The 19,515-nt window shown below is 39.6% G+C and overlaps 1 protein-coding gene across 4 annotated transcripts in view; it reads right to left on the bottom strand.

The window, feature by feature from the left end:
• Positions 1–6,493: 6,493 nt before the first annotated feature.
• cbfb (core-binding factor subunit beta) overlaps positions 6,494–19,515 on the bottom strand; it is a 36,178-nt gene continuing 23,156 nt past the window's right edge. Inside the window, exons 4-7 of one of the 4 annotated variants that reach the window (XM_084365231.1) lie at positions 17,492–17,608; positions 16,726–16,821; positions 15,305–15,370; positions 6,574–6,707 (exon numbers count right to left, since the gene is read on the bottom strand). In XM_084365231.1, the coding sequence (XP_084221357.1) occupies positions 15,341–15,370; positions 16,726–16,821; positions 17,492–17,608 (243 nt within the window). In that variant the 3' untranslated portion in view covers positions 6,574–6,707; positions 15,305–15,340. Of the gene's footprint in view, positions 6,708–15,304; positions 15,371–16,725; positions 16,822–17,491; positions 17,609–19,515 lie in introns of all 4 variants that reach the window. The other 3 variants (XM_084365232.1, XM_084365229.1, XM_084365230.1) reach the window with 3 other exon arrangements.

Genomic DNA, 19,515 nt, shown 5'->3' with positions numbered 1-19,515 from the left:
GCTGATAATTCAACTTCCTGTTTTAGACGCACGTTCTCGGTCGACGTGATGACATCACGGTCAGCTGACACAGTTGGCTGCAAATTTAATGTTTTCCCAAATGTTGGGTTTCTACAGGTATGTAATATTTGAAACTCCTCCGCCCTTTGATACTGCATTAAGGCTTTGTACTCTATCTACAGAACAGAGGCGCATTTTATTTTATTTTATTTTATTTTATTTTATTTTATTTTATGTAAGCTAAGTGAGGCTTAGCTAGCTTAGCTTGTATTATTTATTTTACACTGCTGCCTTATGCTTATAGACTACAGGTTTTGTTCCCCAAAATACATTAATGTATAATAGCCTTTATGTTAGTGTTCTTATGTGGAATTGAATAGTTCCTTCATCCTATAACTAAATACACTGCACTGTCTATTATTTTGTCAGTAAGACTACAACCATACTAAAGGCTATAAGGAAACTGAAATGGACTATTTTACAGTTCTGTATTGCCACACTGTCATAGCTTGCTGGGAGCCTCATTAATGTCATTACTAACTTTACATTTCTTCAAAAAATGTCTGCTGTGAAAAGGTCAATTTAAGACCCTGCTGGTGTGTTTCCACTTCACACATTGAAGGAGGGCAGAGTAATGTTGAGAATAGTGTGATGTCATCAAACTCCATGACTAGAGATGCACTGATTGTGAAATTCTGGGCAGATACTGATGTTTAAAATAACAATTTGGCCCATAGTTGAAATTGATGTTTTTTGTTTTGTTGTTGTTGTTGTTGTTGTTTTGTTTTACATTTACATTTACATTTAGGGCATTTAGCAGACGCTTTTGTCCAGAGTGACTCACAATAAGTACATTTGTCACAGGAAAGAAACCATAACATATCACCATCGATAAAGTAGAAAAGAAAAATAGAAACAGTTTTCAAGCCCTCATCTGAGCATAGTAGCTGCTTTTTATCAAGGAAGGATACCTTAAGTACATAAGTGCTATGGTTTAAGTGCTAAGGGTAAGAACGTACAAGTGCATATACTTATATACACCCTGGCTATTTTTCAACTGCAGTCTCTAGGCAGGTGCAATGACAGCTATAGCTATTGTATACAATACACATAAAACAGTGCACATATTAAACACTTAAAAACCAAACAACAACAAAGTATGGTCACACTTTATTGTCTTTTAACCATGATTTTTTTTTTTAAAATGCATGTGTGAGCTGCTCTCATGAAAAATCTGACTGTCCAAAGGCAGTCCTCCTAACAGGTATTACACAATCCAGTCTTGCCACAGACCTGTGTGTCTCTCATCAGTTGTTTTCTGCTTTGTGAGGCACTAAGAGGCGGAGGAGCCAAGCCGTGCAGAATCTTATAGACCAGACAAGCATCTGTAAATGTGAAAGATTTTCCCAGCTCAGTACGTTTTGATTTCTCAGGCAGTGACAAAGGTGATGGGTGTTTGGTTTCCCGTCAAGCACCTTAAGAGCCTGCATACTGACTGTAGAGGTTTGAGTGTTGTACAGGAGGATTGTGCCCTGCTAGTTAGACACTGGCAGTATGATAAATAGGACATGACTATGTCCGATATGGTGGAAATTTGACGGGCTGAACGTACTACATTTGTTACCATCTTAGTTACAATCAACTGTTACACTTAGATATCTGAAATCAGTTCCCACTGTCAGCCTTTCCCCTGCCACACAACCAGTGTGGAATTATCTGTTGACCTCTTGGGAAAGAACATATAAACTGTTTTCTTTATATTCACGTGAAGATTTTGTTTTTGTTGTTATTTATCCCCCCTTGGTGCCAAGGGAACAAAGAAATCTTCATTATATGAAAAAAAATGAAAGAACCTTTAACAAAACCTCCATTCTCATAAGAAAGTGCTTCAAGGGCCTTTTAGCCTGCTGCTCTCAATGATATCATTTTTCAGTACTTTCATAGCCTCAAACTGAAGCTGATAGCTTATGAATGTGCCAGCCCAAACATGATGTGACACATTAAGTAAACACCGGTCACTGCTATTGGTGAATGTCAACAAGGAGAATATGCGTCGCTACTGATGTTCAGCTGATGTGTTGATGCATCCCTGGTCATAATAATGATAAAAGAGTAAGTTGTTCCATGCTAGCAGGAGGAACAAAACAAATTGGAAAGTGAGACAGATGTCAATGAAGCACAGTCACAACACAGGTGACACCTGACAGGACATCTAATCAGGCAAAGTGAAAACACGGTTGGAGCTGTGTAAGCTCTTCAATTACAGCAAAGTGTAAAGAACAGAAACAAATACAAGAATTCATACAGGTTTATTATGAAAAACATCCAACATTTTGAATTGAATATCTCATATTTCCGATTCCTCCGAGTTCAACCCTAAAACAGAGGGATAGACAGACCACACACAGGAAGGAGAAACTTTGGGAGTGTGTACAAGCCACTAAATATCACAGAGTTCTTCTTTGGATCTCTACGTAAAACCAAAGTATCAATAACTTAAACAAAAAGAAGATAAACAGTTCAGGTAAAAAAGAAAGAAAGAAAATGAAGGTGGTTTATTTTTATTTTTTTTGCCTTAATGCCTGCATTAAGAAAAATGAAGGATGGAGTATTAACTAAGTTGTTTACATGGCTGACATCTAAATAATGGTGTAGCGATACACTAGGTGGGTGGAGTGGGGACAGAGTGCGACACTTAGGCTCACTTTCTGACTTCAATCTAGAAATTTGACTTTGACTCATTTAAAATCAATCCCCTACTGATGTGTAAATCCATAAAGATGGATGGTTTACCAAGAGATTTCACGAGACCATCCATAATACTCTAAGATTTATAAGGGAATCAGCTCGATTTGCTGTAACACAGACATAACCAACTCGTTCATGACATACAGATTTCCAAAAACCTTTACACCATCTCAAACTGTACTGTCTCTTGACTGTCCACCGACAACTCACTTTTCATTGTAGTGATTCATACCAATGCCAGCCCTAACCCTCTGTCAGTTTCCACTGCTTTTACTTTGACAATGACGCATAACGCCACCATCTACACTGTCTGTACTGATGCAGTCCTTAAACATTTTAATCTCTGGATGCAAGTAAAGAAAACAGCCACTGTACATGTAACCTTCACCAACCTGACCTGAGCGCTCATCATTTGTACTTCTAATGCCTTCCTCTGTCACCTCCCCTCCTCATTCAAAGCCTTTAATGCCACTTCACTGATGTGTCTCATCTGCTGGACTTTTCAACAAAACAATGTCAAACTCTGCCGCAAAAATCCACCACGTATCACACTGACGGTGCCTTCAGACAGAAAGTACATTTCAACATTCTCCAACTGATTCAGCACTGAGTCACAAGGTCAACTGACTCTGCAGGAAAAAATGGACATATCTCAGTTTGTCTGCCTCGCTCCCATATCACTGTGGGGATAAAAAGACTAAGCCTGCCAATGAAAAAAATAATTATCTGACCACAGACGAGGGGAGTTAAATCATCCCATGTAGTATCCAAATTCGGCATTGTTTCTTGTTGTATCCTGAGCTTGATATTTTGGCCCTGTGAATTTTTGTTTGAAGAAAACAAGACAAATTGGTTACAATTACAGTTTTAACAGCTCCTTTTAGTTCTTTTGCTCCTTAAAATGATATAACCTCAAATGTATCATGTTGTTCGAGCTTTCATTCACTTTTTTATTTCAATTTCAACTATTTTGAGCAACAACACTTCTTTACTCCAAAAGTGTAAAATGTTACAAACACATGGCCATCAATGGATAAAAAAAATTCACCAGTTTTCTAAGCTCACGTAAAGCTCATTAAAATCCTTAATAAGTCAGACTGAGAAAAAAAAAAAGAAAAGCATGACTAAACAAAAGATTTTTCTTGGTTATAATAATTATAATAAAACCGTTGAGTGCACTAAATGTAAAACACACTGGAAAATGAAAAGAGCTTCTAGTTGCACAATATAAAAAAAAGACATTTATATCTCCTAATAACAGGACTTGAGTCAATCCACATTCAATGTATCTAACCCAGGAGGTGGATTTCCTACAGAACAAAAAAATAACATTTATGACAGGAACACATGAAAGACAAGAGCAACAAAAGTCCTCAAAACTCCCAAATTTCTGGAGACATTTTGTCATTTTACACTCAACTTGACATAAAATAGCCCACAACTGCTACTACTAGTTCATAACAAAGCTGAAAGATGAACAAAAATGAATACATGTACAGAGGTGAGAAGTAATATAAAAAGTAAACATCATGACTTTCACACAAACAAAAAAAATAAGATAACAAAAAATACCATTTCATTACACTAGTGCTGTAACAGGACGGGGAATAGTACTTAGACTGCATTTAAGGTTTTACAGCCCTTTGATGACGAGGAATATCTGGGTGATTGATATAGGGAGTATAATTAAATTGCAGTCTATGATCTGAGCTGATAAATTAGTAATATTGATTGCAATCCAATGTTTGTACAGTAGAAGCGACAGACGGTATGTGACACATGCAGCTGATGTGAACAGAAGCATGTTATATCTGGTGTCCAATGACAACCATGTATCTCCTGAACATCTACTTGACATGAGCGATGCAAAAAGCCTTTTTTCAGATATTCCAATGGCTTTTTAATTGGTTTACTTAGCTTACAAGGGACATGTCATCCTTCAGTGTTCCTGAATTCAAAATCGCCAAATTTGGAGCTACATGGTTCTTACTGGACAGCGCTGTTTTGTTATGATGACCCTGTGGCTCTGAAAAGGCAATACACTCAATTTTTGGCTCAAAGGTATGCACAGATTCTAAAAGACAGGCGTCAAAATGAAGGGTCACCAGGTTTTGGTTTGCTCAAGTGTCTGATAAGGACACAAACATACCCTGGTTAAAGGAGCAATATGTAAGAATTGGCCATCTGTAAAATTCAGATTCCAAACACTTAGGGGGTTGAGAGTAACCGATAACTGCTGCGAGCTGTAGCTGCCTATAGCTGGTAAGCTTGAGCTTACCATGCAGCTAGCAATCGTATTGGCTGTGACTCTGCCTGGACCAAGAGCTCAGAGCACTGGAGAAGAGTGGGTGCCGCTCACTATCCACCATCACCTTTTAAGCTAAGTGGCTAGGGGCTAGCTGGTTAGCACGCTAATTTTAATCGGTATTTCTGCAACACAATAAATATAGGTCTTTGACGTAACGTCAAAAGTGTTATTTCTTCGCATTCTGTTGATAACTGAATGTTTAAAATTCTTACATATTGCACCTTTAAATAAAAACAATGCTTTAATGCTTTGTTGAGCATGCTACTGTTTGGGATCTAAATTTGGCTTCACAACTATGAAACAGCAATGAATCACCCAGTAATTCCTCAACAAAGCGCTGTAAAGAGAGTGCTCTCATGATAAACAGGTTGCATAGGGAACATTAAAGAACACAGGTAGGCCTGTGTTTGGTTTCATGCACGCTAAGAAAATCCATGTGGGGAACAAGACTGATTGTATCACATAGTGCAAAACCCTCAGAAGACAAAGGACGTATGAATTGACAGCCCCTTCCCGCCCCCCTCCAATCCCACTTCCAGAGCCAAAGGTAGCAGAGTTTGTCACCAGTTTTCTTTGCTAGCCGTCTGCCTGCCTCAGGTTGTAGTCCAGGCATCTCACCATGGTGAAGTTTGAAAGAAATCATGAATATCATAGTACAGCAAACACTTCTTATTCTACAACCTGGCACATGTTTCTATTTATGCTCCCCTCCCACCTGCCCACCGTTTTAAAATTCAGTTTCCCAATCTTTTTCTCCCTCCCTCCCTCCACTCCCCCCCTTTCCAGCAAATTGAACTTTGGTCTAAGAAAACAGCAGGTTTCAGGAAGTGAGCTCGGCACAGGGGGGGTTAACACGGGCATGTTCACAAATGTCAAGTGTTGCACAACAGTGAACATTGCAGAATATTTCTCCCCCCCCCCACAAACTGTCAGTGCCTCACTTTTGATGCATGCACTTCCGGTAATGCTGAACAATAAGCGCTGACCGTGACCCTGAGCCAAACCCAACCTCTCATCTAACTGCTCCTTCTGTTAATGACATCTGTAACCCCTCTATTTTCAACATCTTGTATTGATAGAAAATATACTTTTGGTACTTGAAAGTAACTAAATCCAACAAATCCTTTAAGACCTGGATAAAAAATAAAGGCTTTGAATGACTTGATCTTTACTTTACATATCTGAAACACTCACTTGACCTCTGGTTGTGTCACTTTTGCAATATAATGCTAAATCGACTTCTCATTTTCCTTCCTCTGTATTTAAATATATTCAGTATTTTTTTGCCCAGGTCTGTTGTGTCCTTACACTTTTGAATCCTTCTTTTCTCGGGCTCATTTCACCTTCAATCCAATCAATTGAGAAAATGTTCCTGGCTTCTACATAATATAATATAATATCTCAAAAATGTTTGCCGTGTGAAAATGATCATATCAAACCTGTTACGAAATACTGGTGAACAATTGGTCTACAACTGCGGTTCAGATGACATTTTGTTTCAGTTGATTGTATTGAAAGTGAATGGACAGCCAGCCCTGCCTTCCTCCTCCCTCCACTATCCCCCTCATCCTCGTCCTCCTCAGCGCATCTTGTGTTCCACGTCAGCGTTGGCCATGTTTGAGCCAGGGCTGGGGTCCTGCTGTCGTCTGGACTGGGGAGAGAGAGGGATGGAAGGATGGACAGAGGGTAGGAGGAGGTGAGAACAAAGGAAGAAAAAAAAAGAGGCATAAATTAAGTACAGTTTTCAATTTGAACCCCTTGAAATGCACATGATACACTTCATCATTGTCAACATCAGCAACAATTAATGATTCTCCTGACTGATTGAATTACACTTGTTAACTTTTATAAAACGTTTAAAAAAATACTTATAATACTTATAAGCAGTAGATGAATGATTAACAAGTTGCATACAGCGCAGTATTTAACACTGAAGTGACAGACAAGTGTAAGAAGCATCTCCGATGAAGCTCCCACAGATCATGTGTAAACAATGTATGAGAGTTGCAATCGTTTATATTATCACATATCTTTGCAACACACATGTTCATTTTCAAACCTGATTGGCAAGGATTTGCACCTGTGTGAAAACAAATAAATAGATAATAAATAAATGCTTAACAGCCGTTATATATCTCATACAATTAAAAAAACGATGTGGGGTCAATCCAGCATCAATGTGCCATAATGACGCCACACTGGGTACATTTTTAACCCAGTGTTTTTTAGGTTGATGAGGGTTTGACCAGCTATTTCACTGTGTATTATGACAGAGCACATATCATGTCCTGAATTAGGTTTAAAGGATAAAGGGTGTAAATAATGTCTTTTCAAATCGATTTGGGATCTCGGGGCTTCTGGAGACTTGGATTATGTCACCGAGCCGTATGGAGCCATTTTATGTTTTTTTCCAGTTGTTCTGTTTTATGTTTTAAAAGAAGTCTCCGTCTGCTTCAGTTGTTCAGGAGAATGCTGCGAAGCTGTTTTACTGTGAAGCTCCGGAAAAGTTTGGTTCATCAGGGGGAGTCAGAACAGTTGTATGACATCCTCTGTGGCTTTAGAGGGAGCTTTCTAAAGGCCTGATTATGACGTTGTGTCATAAAGTATGTATGAATTGTGAATAGACAAGTGGGTTTTAAAAGGTGAAGACAGATAATTATATATGATTGCAACTATATTCTACATTTTACCATGTTATTGAGGCGGCTACTGTTTATAAACCAGTTATGAATCTTTTATTAGAAGTAGTTGAGAATGCTGATAAAATAATCACTTAAAATATCTGCTCACAACAACATTATTTATTGTTTACTGCTTTGAAATGTGAGTTAATATGAAACATTTTCTCACAGGGTTCGGAAGGTCACCAACCAACAAGGGACCAGAATGTGAGAACAGCTACACTCAGTTTGGTTCCTGGGGAACGAACAACCTTCTACAACTACAGTCTGAAGAAAGATGATGCAGTTCCACAAAATGTCACTAGAGGGAGCCAGAGAGCTTCGTCACAACGAGGCTCGGTGCTGCTGTTTATACACTTTACTGATGTTGATATTTTAGTCAAGGTAGCAGACAGACAGACGGACAAAACGGCAGACGGACAGAATGACAGACTGATAAACAGGCAGACATGCGGGCTGTCTGACATAGATAAACACACACGCACAAATAGACACACACACACAAACACACCAAACCAATCATTAGGTCATCATCAGAAGCCATCAGCATTAAAATACTTTTAAATATATATTTCATGACTGTGTGTAGTGTGTGTTTATGAGTGAGGCCTTGGTATGACCCTCCTGCTGTAAAAAAAATACTTGTGGTTATATGTTTACACTTAAGTGATAGCTGAGGGAAATTGGGAAGGGGGTGAGACGGGGGAGAAAGCAGCGGGAGGTGACAAAGTGCGGCGAGAGGTGAGGCAGAGAGCAGCGCAGACAGAAATGCAGACAGAGATAGTAAAGGGGTTGCTTAGTTCATCAGGAATGTAGTTTGTGTCATCTCAGTGACTCACCATAATAGCAACATACACACAGTCACATGCACACGCACATACAGTATGTCATACTACCATTTTGACTCCTCACAGCCCGACTGACTCCACTTTCTGTCTGCACCCTCTGGGAAGCCTTGTGCTTCTTCACCAAAACTGCTGCTATCAAACACCCAAGTGTGGCTCAATTGGAACGACTCGATTATGGATTATAGCGATGAACTCAAATCTTTATCATTGAATACGATTAAGACTGTGCGTGACAGACTGTGCTCGAGTCTGTCAGCCCAGTTTTGCGAGGACTAAAGTTCATAGTGGATGACTTCCCAGAACATTAGCAGCCAATGTTCAGCGCCAGTGCAAGAAGTTATGTGATGAAGTGAGGCAAAAAGTATGAATATGGAGATAGAGGCGGTGATGGATGGGTGTGTGACACGTCTGTCTCAGACAATTAAAGGATAAGGTTACCCAAAATTGAAAATTCAGCCATTATCCACTTACTGTCATGCTGATGGAAAGTTGGGGGAAGTTTTACCGTCCACAAAACATTTCTGGAGCTTCACATCCAAACAGTGTTGCAGCACTGTTCTCTTAAACAACTGAAGGAGGTGGGGACTTGTTTTAAAAGAAATAAAAAACAACCAGAAAAAAAATTAAATGGCTCCAAGCATCTCTTCCGGCGTAATCCAAGTATTTGGAATCCCCGAGATCCCAAAATTATTTGATACAAATACATTGTTCACACCCTGAAATCTTCACTGTAGCTGTTAAGCTAAAAGCATTAGCGCACACCCGGTCTGAAGTGGGTGCATGAGCCGGACCACATGTTGAGGGTGTAAATAACATCTTTTCAATCCAATGTGCAATGCTGGGGCGTGCGGAGACTTGGAGAGCTGACTGGAGCCATTTCATGTTTTTTTCCGGTTGTCTTTTTTACATTTCAAAACTTCAAAACAAACAAGTCCCCATCTGCTTCAGTTGTTGAGGAGAATGCTGCAACACTGTTTTGATGTGAAGCTCCATAAATATTTTGTGGGCTGTGAAACTTCAGGGTTTCCATCTGCATTGGGGTGAGTAGATAATGACTTAATTTTCATTTTTGGGTGACTTTATCCTTTAAATGAACCAAGAATAACATTGACGATAAATGTAGGCAGTAATCAATTTATAAAATGTGACATAAATTAATGTTTTTGCTTTAATTAGCCTCTGTATTTATTTACCTTTGTTACAATTCAACTTTTAATTTACCATTACATTTATTTAATTTTTCATTTCTAAATTATTTATTTATTTACCTATTTATTTATGTATTATTTTCCTTCTGCATTTCCTCCTATTTATTTCCACAATATTATTTTTGACAGATTTAATGGCATATTTATTTATTGAGAAATGTTTTTACTTCTTTCTTTATTTCTGGCAGTTTAAGTCCTAACCTCAGTCATATAAGTGTATGTTGTATAAATCACAATCAGAGAAGAATGAAAACCACAAGATCCAACTTATTAAATGTATTCCTTCCAACAAACACTCGCTTATCTGAAATATAATCCACAACAGATTCCATGAAAGCCGGTCTGTAGAAATGTGAAGACAAGAGGGCTTTGAGTGTCTGAGGTTAAAACAAGCTGCTCGTAGCTGTGACCAAAACATCCACTGTTTTCACTCAGCACTGATGCTGCATCGCAGCCGTCATAGTCGTGCAGTGTTTGTCATCGTAGAAAGGAGTGGTCTTCACTTATCATACGGGCAGGAGAGCTTTCTTTATTGATCCACACACAGATGGAAGCCTGCTGGGCCACTATAGGCTGCTTAACCACAACTCAATACTGGAGAAGTGTGTGTGGTGACCAAGTCAGAGCAGATTTGCTGCATCTGCGAGTTTGTGCATACATGTGCCTGTACAGTATCTGTCCCTGAATGTGTGTGTGTGTGTGTGTGTGTGTGTGTGTGTGTGTGTGTGTTTATGCAAAGCGCAAGTCAAAGCAGGGGGTCTGATGGCGATCGATGCTAATGATATATTAATGCTTTCAGTGCCAGCTCATCATTCACCACCAAATCTCTTTCTGCTGAGCACTTTGAGAAGTGTGTGTGTGTGTGTGTGTGTGTGTGTGTGTGTGTGCATCTCTTCTCGATCTATTGCTTCTCTATCCATCATCCTGACAGGTAGCCTCTGACCTTGAGTGACTGGGATATCGCTGCTTTGGGATTAAAAATGTTGTATCTGCCAAAATGACGAGGCTTCAGGGATTGAAGGGGAGACAGTTTTATATTCAGAAAACAAAAAAGACATCAGTGTTTTACTGCTCAGCTTTACTTTAATGAAACTCACTCAAGCAAATAAAAGAAATGGATTTGAGTGACAGCAGCATTTAAAAAAAATTCTATTGATAATATAGCAGGTCACAAAGGTAAGTGTAAACAGTCATATCTTCCTTATTCTGGCTTTTGAGTGAGAGGTTTATTGTTTAAGTAACATTTCACAGATGTTTTTTGGATTAACATTTTGGCTTCACTTGTAAGAATTAAAGGATAAGTACCGTTTTTTACAACCTGGACCTTTTTTTTAGCAAAAGATATGGTCATTTACTCACCCAGATAACTTTGGTGTCATTCGGCGTCGTTCGGACGAAATTAGATCCAGTGTAGCGGCGATATATCCATATAATGGGAGAGACGGGGCAGCGACACACAGCCTCTATATAACGCATTATCTGCCACGAAACTAGTTCATTTCATCAATATTTTGTTACGATATGCTAGCGCTATTAGCCTCTGAGTCCGGGCTCGTCCGTTATCAACATCCGGGGTCAAACTAGCAGTAGCAGTTACAGGTAAACAAGCCGCGCTGTCGCGGGTGCGCGCGCAGCTCAGAGACGACATCTTCCAGGTCAGAGGTAGTAGATCAGCCTACAGACCCCGGATGTTGACAATAGACGAGCCCGGACTCAGAGGCTAATAGCGCTAGCATATCGTAACAAAATATTGATGAAATGAACTAGTTTCGTGGCAGATAATGTGTTATATAGAGGCTGTGTGTCGATGCCCCGTTACTCCCATTATATGGATATATCGCCGCTACACTGGATCTAATTTCGTCCGAACGACGCCGAATGACACCAAAGTTATCTGGGTGAGTAAATGACCATATGTTTTGCCAGAAATAAGGTCCAGGTTGTAAAAAACGGTACTTATCCTTTAAATACCATTTCAGATTAAATATGGAACAGTGTATATAAATCAAGGCCTTGTGTACGCTCCAGATATGTAAATGATACTGTAATGTCGTTCAAATGGTCTTTCAAAGTATTTTTTCATATAATGCAAGCATGAAAAATGCACTCCTACACGACAGATTAACTGTGTGCCAGCCTCTTTATCCCATGTCATGCCTGACTTAATTCACTCACATTCTTTCAAATGCTTTCCTGCCGCCTCTTCCTCATTATCTGTATTGACTTACAAAAGAAGAAATTCAAATGTATGTTGCAGGCTGAGAATAAAGGTTGAATTATTTCGTTTCTATTCATTTAAATTTATATTATGCAACAAATACAACCAGAGCACAAATAGTGACTTCTGTCTTTCCTTTCATATCTGATAAACGGAATAAGTTAACCGTGAAAATGGCGCGCAGCATTTATAGAGAGATAACTAGATCACCAGCTAACTAGAGAGCGATAGAGAAAGAGGCAGACAGTCAGAAGGAGAGGTGGAGTTCAGACCACAGAAATGCAGAGACTGAATCTGTGCAGCTATTCAGCAACGATCGTCAGTCACACCCAAAGAAACGGCTCGGAGCAGATCTGCAGAATCGCACTGCAGCTGCTGTTTCTAACGCTAACATTCAGTTTATATTGACATCGTGTTGTGAAACTAATTTTGCAATGTCTTGTCTAATCCTCTGCAAGACAATAGAACTATTTTTTATATCAACTCTATCTATAAATCCTCACACATCCAACATCAGGCTGTTTACCCACTTCTCTTTCTCTGTTCTCGTCTCGCACTCTAGACGTCACTACTGCACTGAACATAGATAACTAAATAATGAACATGTACTCACACAAACTCTTTCAAAAACCTTCAAAGCATCTCTCAAGAAAAATGTTTTAAGATGGAGACAATCTGCTGTATGTACATATATCAATGTTTTTGTACACTCTGTGGTCTTAAACACACAGCATGTTAAGGAGCTTAGTGGATGAATATCAGCCAAATAAACAGCCTAGAGAGGCATGTGTAATGTGTTGTTCAAGTGCCGAAGACAACCAGCTGAACTGTTTTCAACTTTTGATGTCTCCAGAGACGACATTTTTATCAATTTTGTCATCGGGGGAAATCTGTCATAATCTACCCACAATTCTAAAAGTGACCCATGTTTGGCTCTACTGCGTGGCGTGGCAGTGAGAGCCTTCCAATAACTTTCTTAAACTTTGAATTAAATCTAGGGAGAGAGAGGGAGGGAACTAATCAGTTAGGATTTCCCGGCAAATTATTATGAAAACATTTACACCCATTCTGGTAAGAATGGACAAATAAAATATTTCTGGTGTGACATAAGAAGAAATGTAACTCGGATTGAAACTGATTTTGTTTGTCTTTCCACAAACCTGCGTTCACTCTGCAGAAAAAAGCCCTCACTGTGGTTTCTTTGGTGTTTTTGTTCATCAGAAAGGTCAGGGAGTGAACAGGATTCAAAGAAATATGTTTGAATAAATAAAAGAGGACATAGCTCGTGGGTGGCAGAGAGAAAAAAACAAAAAAAATTGAGGGCCATAGAGAAACTGCTTTAACCTGCAGCTAAAGCACCACAAAAGTGCCCCATTAAATTATTAGCCTCACAAACAGCACACAACAAAACAGTATGTCTGTTTTATTGCGTGCTCGTATTTCCTTGCAGCCTGTAGGCCATCAAATATATTTGTTCCTTTAAAGGATTAATTTGACGGTTTGACAAACCTCCTCATTTGCTTTCTTGAAGTGAGTTGAATGAGAAGATTGGTACCACGTTCATATTTGTCTGTCAAGACTAAATCTACAACCAGCTACCAGTTGGCTTGGTTTAGCGTGAAAACTGTAAGCAGGGGGGAACAGATATCCTGGCTCAGTCCCTGAGCACCTCTAAAGCCCACTAATTAAACACTGCATCTCTTAGTTTACTAGAGTCCTGGCATGGCCACGGGGTTGCTGGGCATGATTGTGTATGGATTAATCATAACATATTTAATTATGTGCTTTATAAGAGCTGGTGGGCAGATGTTTCTTTTGCTTTGGACAGAGCCAGGCTAGCTGTTTACCCCTATTTCTATTTTGTATGCTAAGATAAGCAAGCTCCCTCTGAACACATATGTTAATTTCATTTTTTGTCATTGAATTTTGTCAAGGAAGCAAATACACATATTTCCTATAACAGTGAACCATTCTGGTAACAGATCTATGCTTGACTGTGGGTCCTGACTTTAGACCTACTGATGGAAGTTTGAGGATATTCAGTCATTTTAGATCTTTAAAACTAATGAAGCCTCTGCCAGTAAGAACAAAAAAGGTGAAGTATGGGTAAAACTTTATAATGACCATCATTAATAAATGGTAAATTAAAGTTAATTCAACTTTAGTTAATAGTAATTTCACTGTTAACAAACAATTAAATGCTTTATAAAGCATCTATTTAGCAATGTTAAGGTTTATAAACATAAACACATAAACATAAACTGATTATAAATGAACTACACAGTATTTTATAACCATTTACAAAGTATTACAAAGATCAGTTGCAACTTTACAATAAACAATTGCTTAATAAATGGTTTATAAATTGTGTCATTGATTGGTAACAGTTATAAATAACCATTAATTAATGTTTAATTATCTATACATTTACCATTTAATAATTATGGTTATTATTACGTGTTACCTAGGTTTGTTTTAGTGAAGAAATGGCTGCGATGTTTGGGACTAGGATATAAATAAACAGAAAGTTGGACATAGTTTACATTTTTTGATCTGAATCCAAATCATTCTCAGTGCTAAATCCAGTGTTTTTTTAAGTGCATGGGTTTTAATGGGATAGTGATGGTACTTCTATTGATTCAGCAGGAGACACAAGGTTTTCTCTTTTCTCTCCGAGAGCCTCAGGGAAGAAACATGAGATCAGTCAGATGAAAGACGACCTTCAATAAATGCCTCTCTTTCTTTTTTTTCCCTTTCCTGTCTTTCTGCTCTGCTCTCTTCATGTGCCGAGTTTCTGCCTTTCCTTTCTCTCTAATTTCTGCTGGACCATGTGCTGCAAAGCTGTGGTGGGTCTCCATGAGTGTGTGTGTGTGTGTGTGTGTGTGTGTCATTGCGCAAACTAGCCATGAAATGGTCACATTTTGTTGTTACGGTCTCTCATGCTACACGAGCGGTAAACAAGCATGAGCAGATATTACAGTCTATAAATTCATTAGGAGTGCATGCACGTCCATGAGCACACAAACAAACACACACATACGTGACAATAATAAGACACTGATAGCTGCCAAACAAACACATAAAACAACGGACAAACACGAGAGTGCACATAGAGAAATTACAGGCAGACACATGCACACAAACAACCACACACACACACACACACACACACACACACACACACACTCACACACACACACACACACACACACACACACACACACACACACACACACACAGGGTGGTTTAGTGCATGACAGTGTGATAGATGGTGAGAAATGAAGGACACAGACCCTGTTCTTTTCTGCTGGCTGTCTGTCTGTGTGTCATCAGTCCCAGATTTTAGAAACCACAGGGTCCTAAAAAATAAACAATTTGGGGTTCATCCGTCGGCCGTCAACTTAGGAAGGATACTAGTGATCTCCCCAAAGCCTTGCTGGGAAAGTGAGTTCGTCACAAGTGGTTACATACATTTGGGGCGATTTCAAAATTCAAACCGACAGCGTTGTGAATCTGAATTGATGTACATGTAAGACATTGAGGCAACACACATTTGTACGAGATGATGATTAAAACAATTCAAATTTCTGGAATTAGAATTTCAATTGCTGATGTTACTTTGGTTCGTCAAATTTCAGTTATTTTGAGTGAGTAAACTCCTTTCCCTTCTGAGGCTTTTGGGACATCCGACAAAGCTGAATCAGTCATTCAATAGTTCAATAATAATATCAAATCAAATCAATTATCAGATTAGATTTATGGTCTAACTGATCATGCACTAAACCTATGATTCAAACTGTAAAATACTATTTAATTTAAAAATGGTTAAAGCACACAACCACACATCACACAACCCTAAGCCACCCCAAGCGCTAAGCAAAGAAAGTCCGACTGGAAATTTGACTCTGTGGCTTTAATAAAATGGGGTTTAGTCTTTAAACCAAACAATATAGAGTTACCAATTATTATTATGGAAAATGTAGAACAAATTTAGGGCACATTTGCAAAAAGATTAACCATCAATCTCTGTTATAAAGTATCTACAACATCATTTTACTATGATATTTTTGTGCAAACTGTGCAGGATATTTTGCGGATGCTTGGTTTAAATCTACGAGTTCGTAAATCTGAAAATACTATTTGCAAATTTCCAGTTGGATAAGTCTAGCCTTGCAAAGCCAGCCCACAAACTTGAAATATAGATAACACATTTTAATTACACATGTGATCACACATGATGACCCATCCAGCCTGAATGTCTACTGAGGCCCAACAAGGTGGTTTACTTTTTATTTACAGTGGTTACTTTACAAAGTCATTTAATAGCTTTTACAGCTGTACATCTTGTTTTTGCTGTCCTCAAATGATGCAGGTCACCCAATCATCGCCGTTGGCTGTGCTTACAGGTGCAATGGAGCACGCTGCTCACCACATCCAAAGATGAAGATGGTTGTGGTCAGAGGTGCAACCGACTCGAGGTGAAACGACACATGAAAAGTTGCAATAAAGTTCATCTGTAGACCACAGGACAACTCATAGAAGACAGATTACTGGGACTTAAGGACTCCCAGTACATGTTGTGACTAGAATCTTGGAGCAAAATCAGAACTGATGACATTCAGGCTGGCTTTGTGAGGCTAAGATAAAGAAGCAGATTTGTCCTGTTACAGTTGGGGCTACACTGTGCAGTAACACCTCTACACGGCCCTCTCACCTCCAGATCCTCTCTGTGTGATCGGTCTCTGTCTTCAAAGTCTCTGGTTCTGCGTCGAGCCTCTTCAAACGCTGCCTGGGCCAAAGCGTCCTCATGCTGCACACAAACATGGACAGACAGAGACAGATACACAGTGAGTTCAGCTTCTTTGGTGTGATTAAAAGGTTCCAATGAGAAAAGAGACAGGGTATACACCTCCTTACATGAGGGCCTTCTTTTTATCCCTAGTCTGACACCTCTGAAAATCAATGGACAGAACCGGAACACCGGACGCCTATGTAGTTGACTCAAAGTATCCCACAATGCATTGTTAAAAGTGGTGTACAACTGATGGTCACTAACCAAGTATTTTACACCACCATGCATTGCGCTGGAGGGTGAAAAAATGACCCGAGCGCTTTTCGTTTGACTGATGAGCTCAATATACAGTCCTCTGTATAGTGAGTAGGGAGCAGTGGATGAGTGGGTGATCTCAGACACAACTGGAGATTCAGATGTTCTGCTCGCAGCAGCTAATGTAGCCTCAAGGCTTTAGTCTCAAGTAGAAATGAGGAGCGTCTGTTAAGCTCACTTCCGACCCAACCGACACCGACTCAAGTGACTTCCCTCAAGGTAATTTGCAAACCTTGCACTTGCAGTAGTACTCCCTAAGACCTCAACAGAGACTTTGAAGTGTAAAATCAAAGGAGTTCCCCTTCAAACAGGAGAGAAGCAGAAATATCAGATACTTTATGAGCGCACACATATACTGTACATGTGTCTGTACCTGCGCTCTCTCATCGTCATACTCCAGGAATCCCATCCCATCCAGCCTCTGTAGGTCGATCCAGCCTCTCCAGATCACACACACCCCATTCAAGATCATAGGAGCCTTTAAATGGACCTGAGGGGGAGAGAGAGAAAGAAAGAGAGATATTATCACTGCAGCGCCGTACTGTATTTTCAGTGATGCAACATGTTCTGCATCAATTCCATAGTTTGTTATTTCATTGAGCGAGTGTCCTGTGTGAGGCTTGTTCTGTGTAAAACTGAAAATCTCTGATGTACACTTCTTCTTCTCTGTAAGTTTGTGTGACGCAACATGGAAAACAAGAATGTTGGAAAAAAAGAGACAAACAGACTGAGATCTGAGAGCAGACCTGATTGATTCTGTTCCTCATGGCGTCAGAAGAAATACTGGCTAATTGTGCATCAGCCTAAGGACCCTTAAATGTCCTGGAGTTGTGTAGAAAAGTGTAATTCTTAATTTAGAACCCATCAGCTGTTTCTCCAGAAAAATAAAAAGCTCTGTGTTTGGGAGATCTCCTCCCTACCCCGCTGTTACTGCTGTGAAAGAGGAAAAACCACCAACTACGTCAAAACCTCTGCAGTACAATTGAGTGTTAGACTAGTAAATCACACACACGCACACACACTGACGAGCATTTGTGTGTCTACATGAATGTGTAAGCACATGTGTGTATATGTGTGTGTCAGTGTTGTTTTATTGAAAAAGATTCAAACAAATGCTCATCTGTATTGGACTGAGTGGTGATCCAAAGTAAATATCATACATTACATACATACATTTTCTTCTTTTCATCTGTTTTTGTATTGGGTTTTATTTACGGGGCATTGCCCAGGGTCAGTGACTTATTCAATGGCTGTATTCACACACTGGCAGCCAAAATATGACTCTGTGGTCTTTTTTCCAGAGATAATGGTCTCAGTCGGCACAGCTCTCACCTCCTGTTTTTCTTATCTATCTCTTGAAAATAAATATCATTTTCCCTCGCTCCTCATGTGTCCTCAGTTAAGCCTGATGATAAGCCAGTGAACTGTACGCCGTCCACAAGTCATTACATCTTGTATGACTTCGCATGGTGTCTGTTTTGTCTTCATCTGTGAAAGGGAGGGCAGGATAGTGGGAGAACGACATGTGATAATAAGACTAAAACAAGGACTAAAAGTGTTTACTTATATTCTGTTAACCCTTTTCTCTTCTGCTGAGCCGCACAGTGAGCCCAGTCTACAGCCTCAGACTGTCAGACACACAGAGGAGGGTCAGACTTTGGCTCTTACTCAACTGCTGCTTATATTACATGGCTATGGCTGTATGCCAGGAGAGCAGCAGTGTAACCACCAAATATGTGAGAGAGAGTGTGTGTATTTTAAGGTGAGGGAATGTGTACATGTGTAGGATCACAGAACCGTTTCTCTGCTTAGATTTGGCAGCATGTCTCTGCTGCTGCAGGCAAATCTAATCTGCTGCAATGTGAACTAAACTCAACTGTTTGTCAACACTTGGCAATAAATAATATCTTGTTGATGATCTTTTCCAGGGGACATGCAGCGAGTTTACCCAGGTAGTGCAGTTTTTAACCTTCTCGGCAGCTATTAAATATTAGGTCTGTCTTTTAAAGGAGACATGTTGTGCTCATTTTCAGGTTCATCATTTTAGTTTGGGTTACCACTAGAATAGGTTTACATGCTTTAGTTTTCTCATACTGTCCAGTGCTGCAGCCCTGTGTCCCCCCTCTGTCTGAGACGCTCTGTTTTAGTTCCTGTCTCTTTAAGCCCCCCCCCCTTCTGAATGCTCAGTTGGTTCTGATTGGTCTGTTCACACACGGCTGAACAGCACTGCTCCCTGTGTTCCTGGTGGGCTCTCTTTCATGTTTTCAGCTCCCAGTTAGCTTCACTTCTACTGTGAATATAGACATGAATTATGCAAATGTGTGACCACTGACCAGGCGTTTCATGCACTTTAGGAACAGTGTTTCCTATATGAAAGAGGAGCTCATTTTTCTCGCA

Source organism: Pagrus pagrus, assembly GCF_965226575.1.
Source record: "Pagrus pagrus genome assembly, chromosome: 10".
In the NCBI taxonomy this organism is placed as follows: domain Eukaryota; kingdom Metazoa; phylum Chordata; class Actinopteri; order Spariformes; family Sparidae; genus Pagrus; species Pagrus pagrus.
Note: the sequence above shows the minus strand (reverse complement) of the source record. Positions and strands in the feature narration are given on the sequence as shown.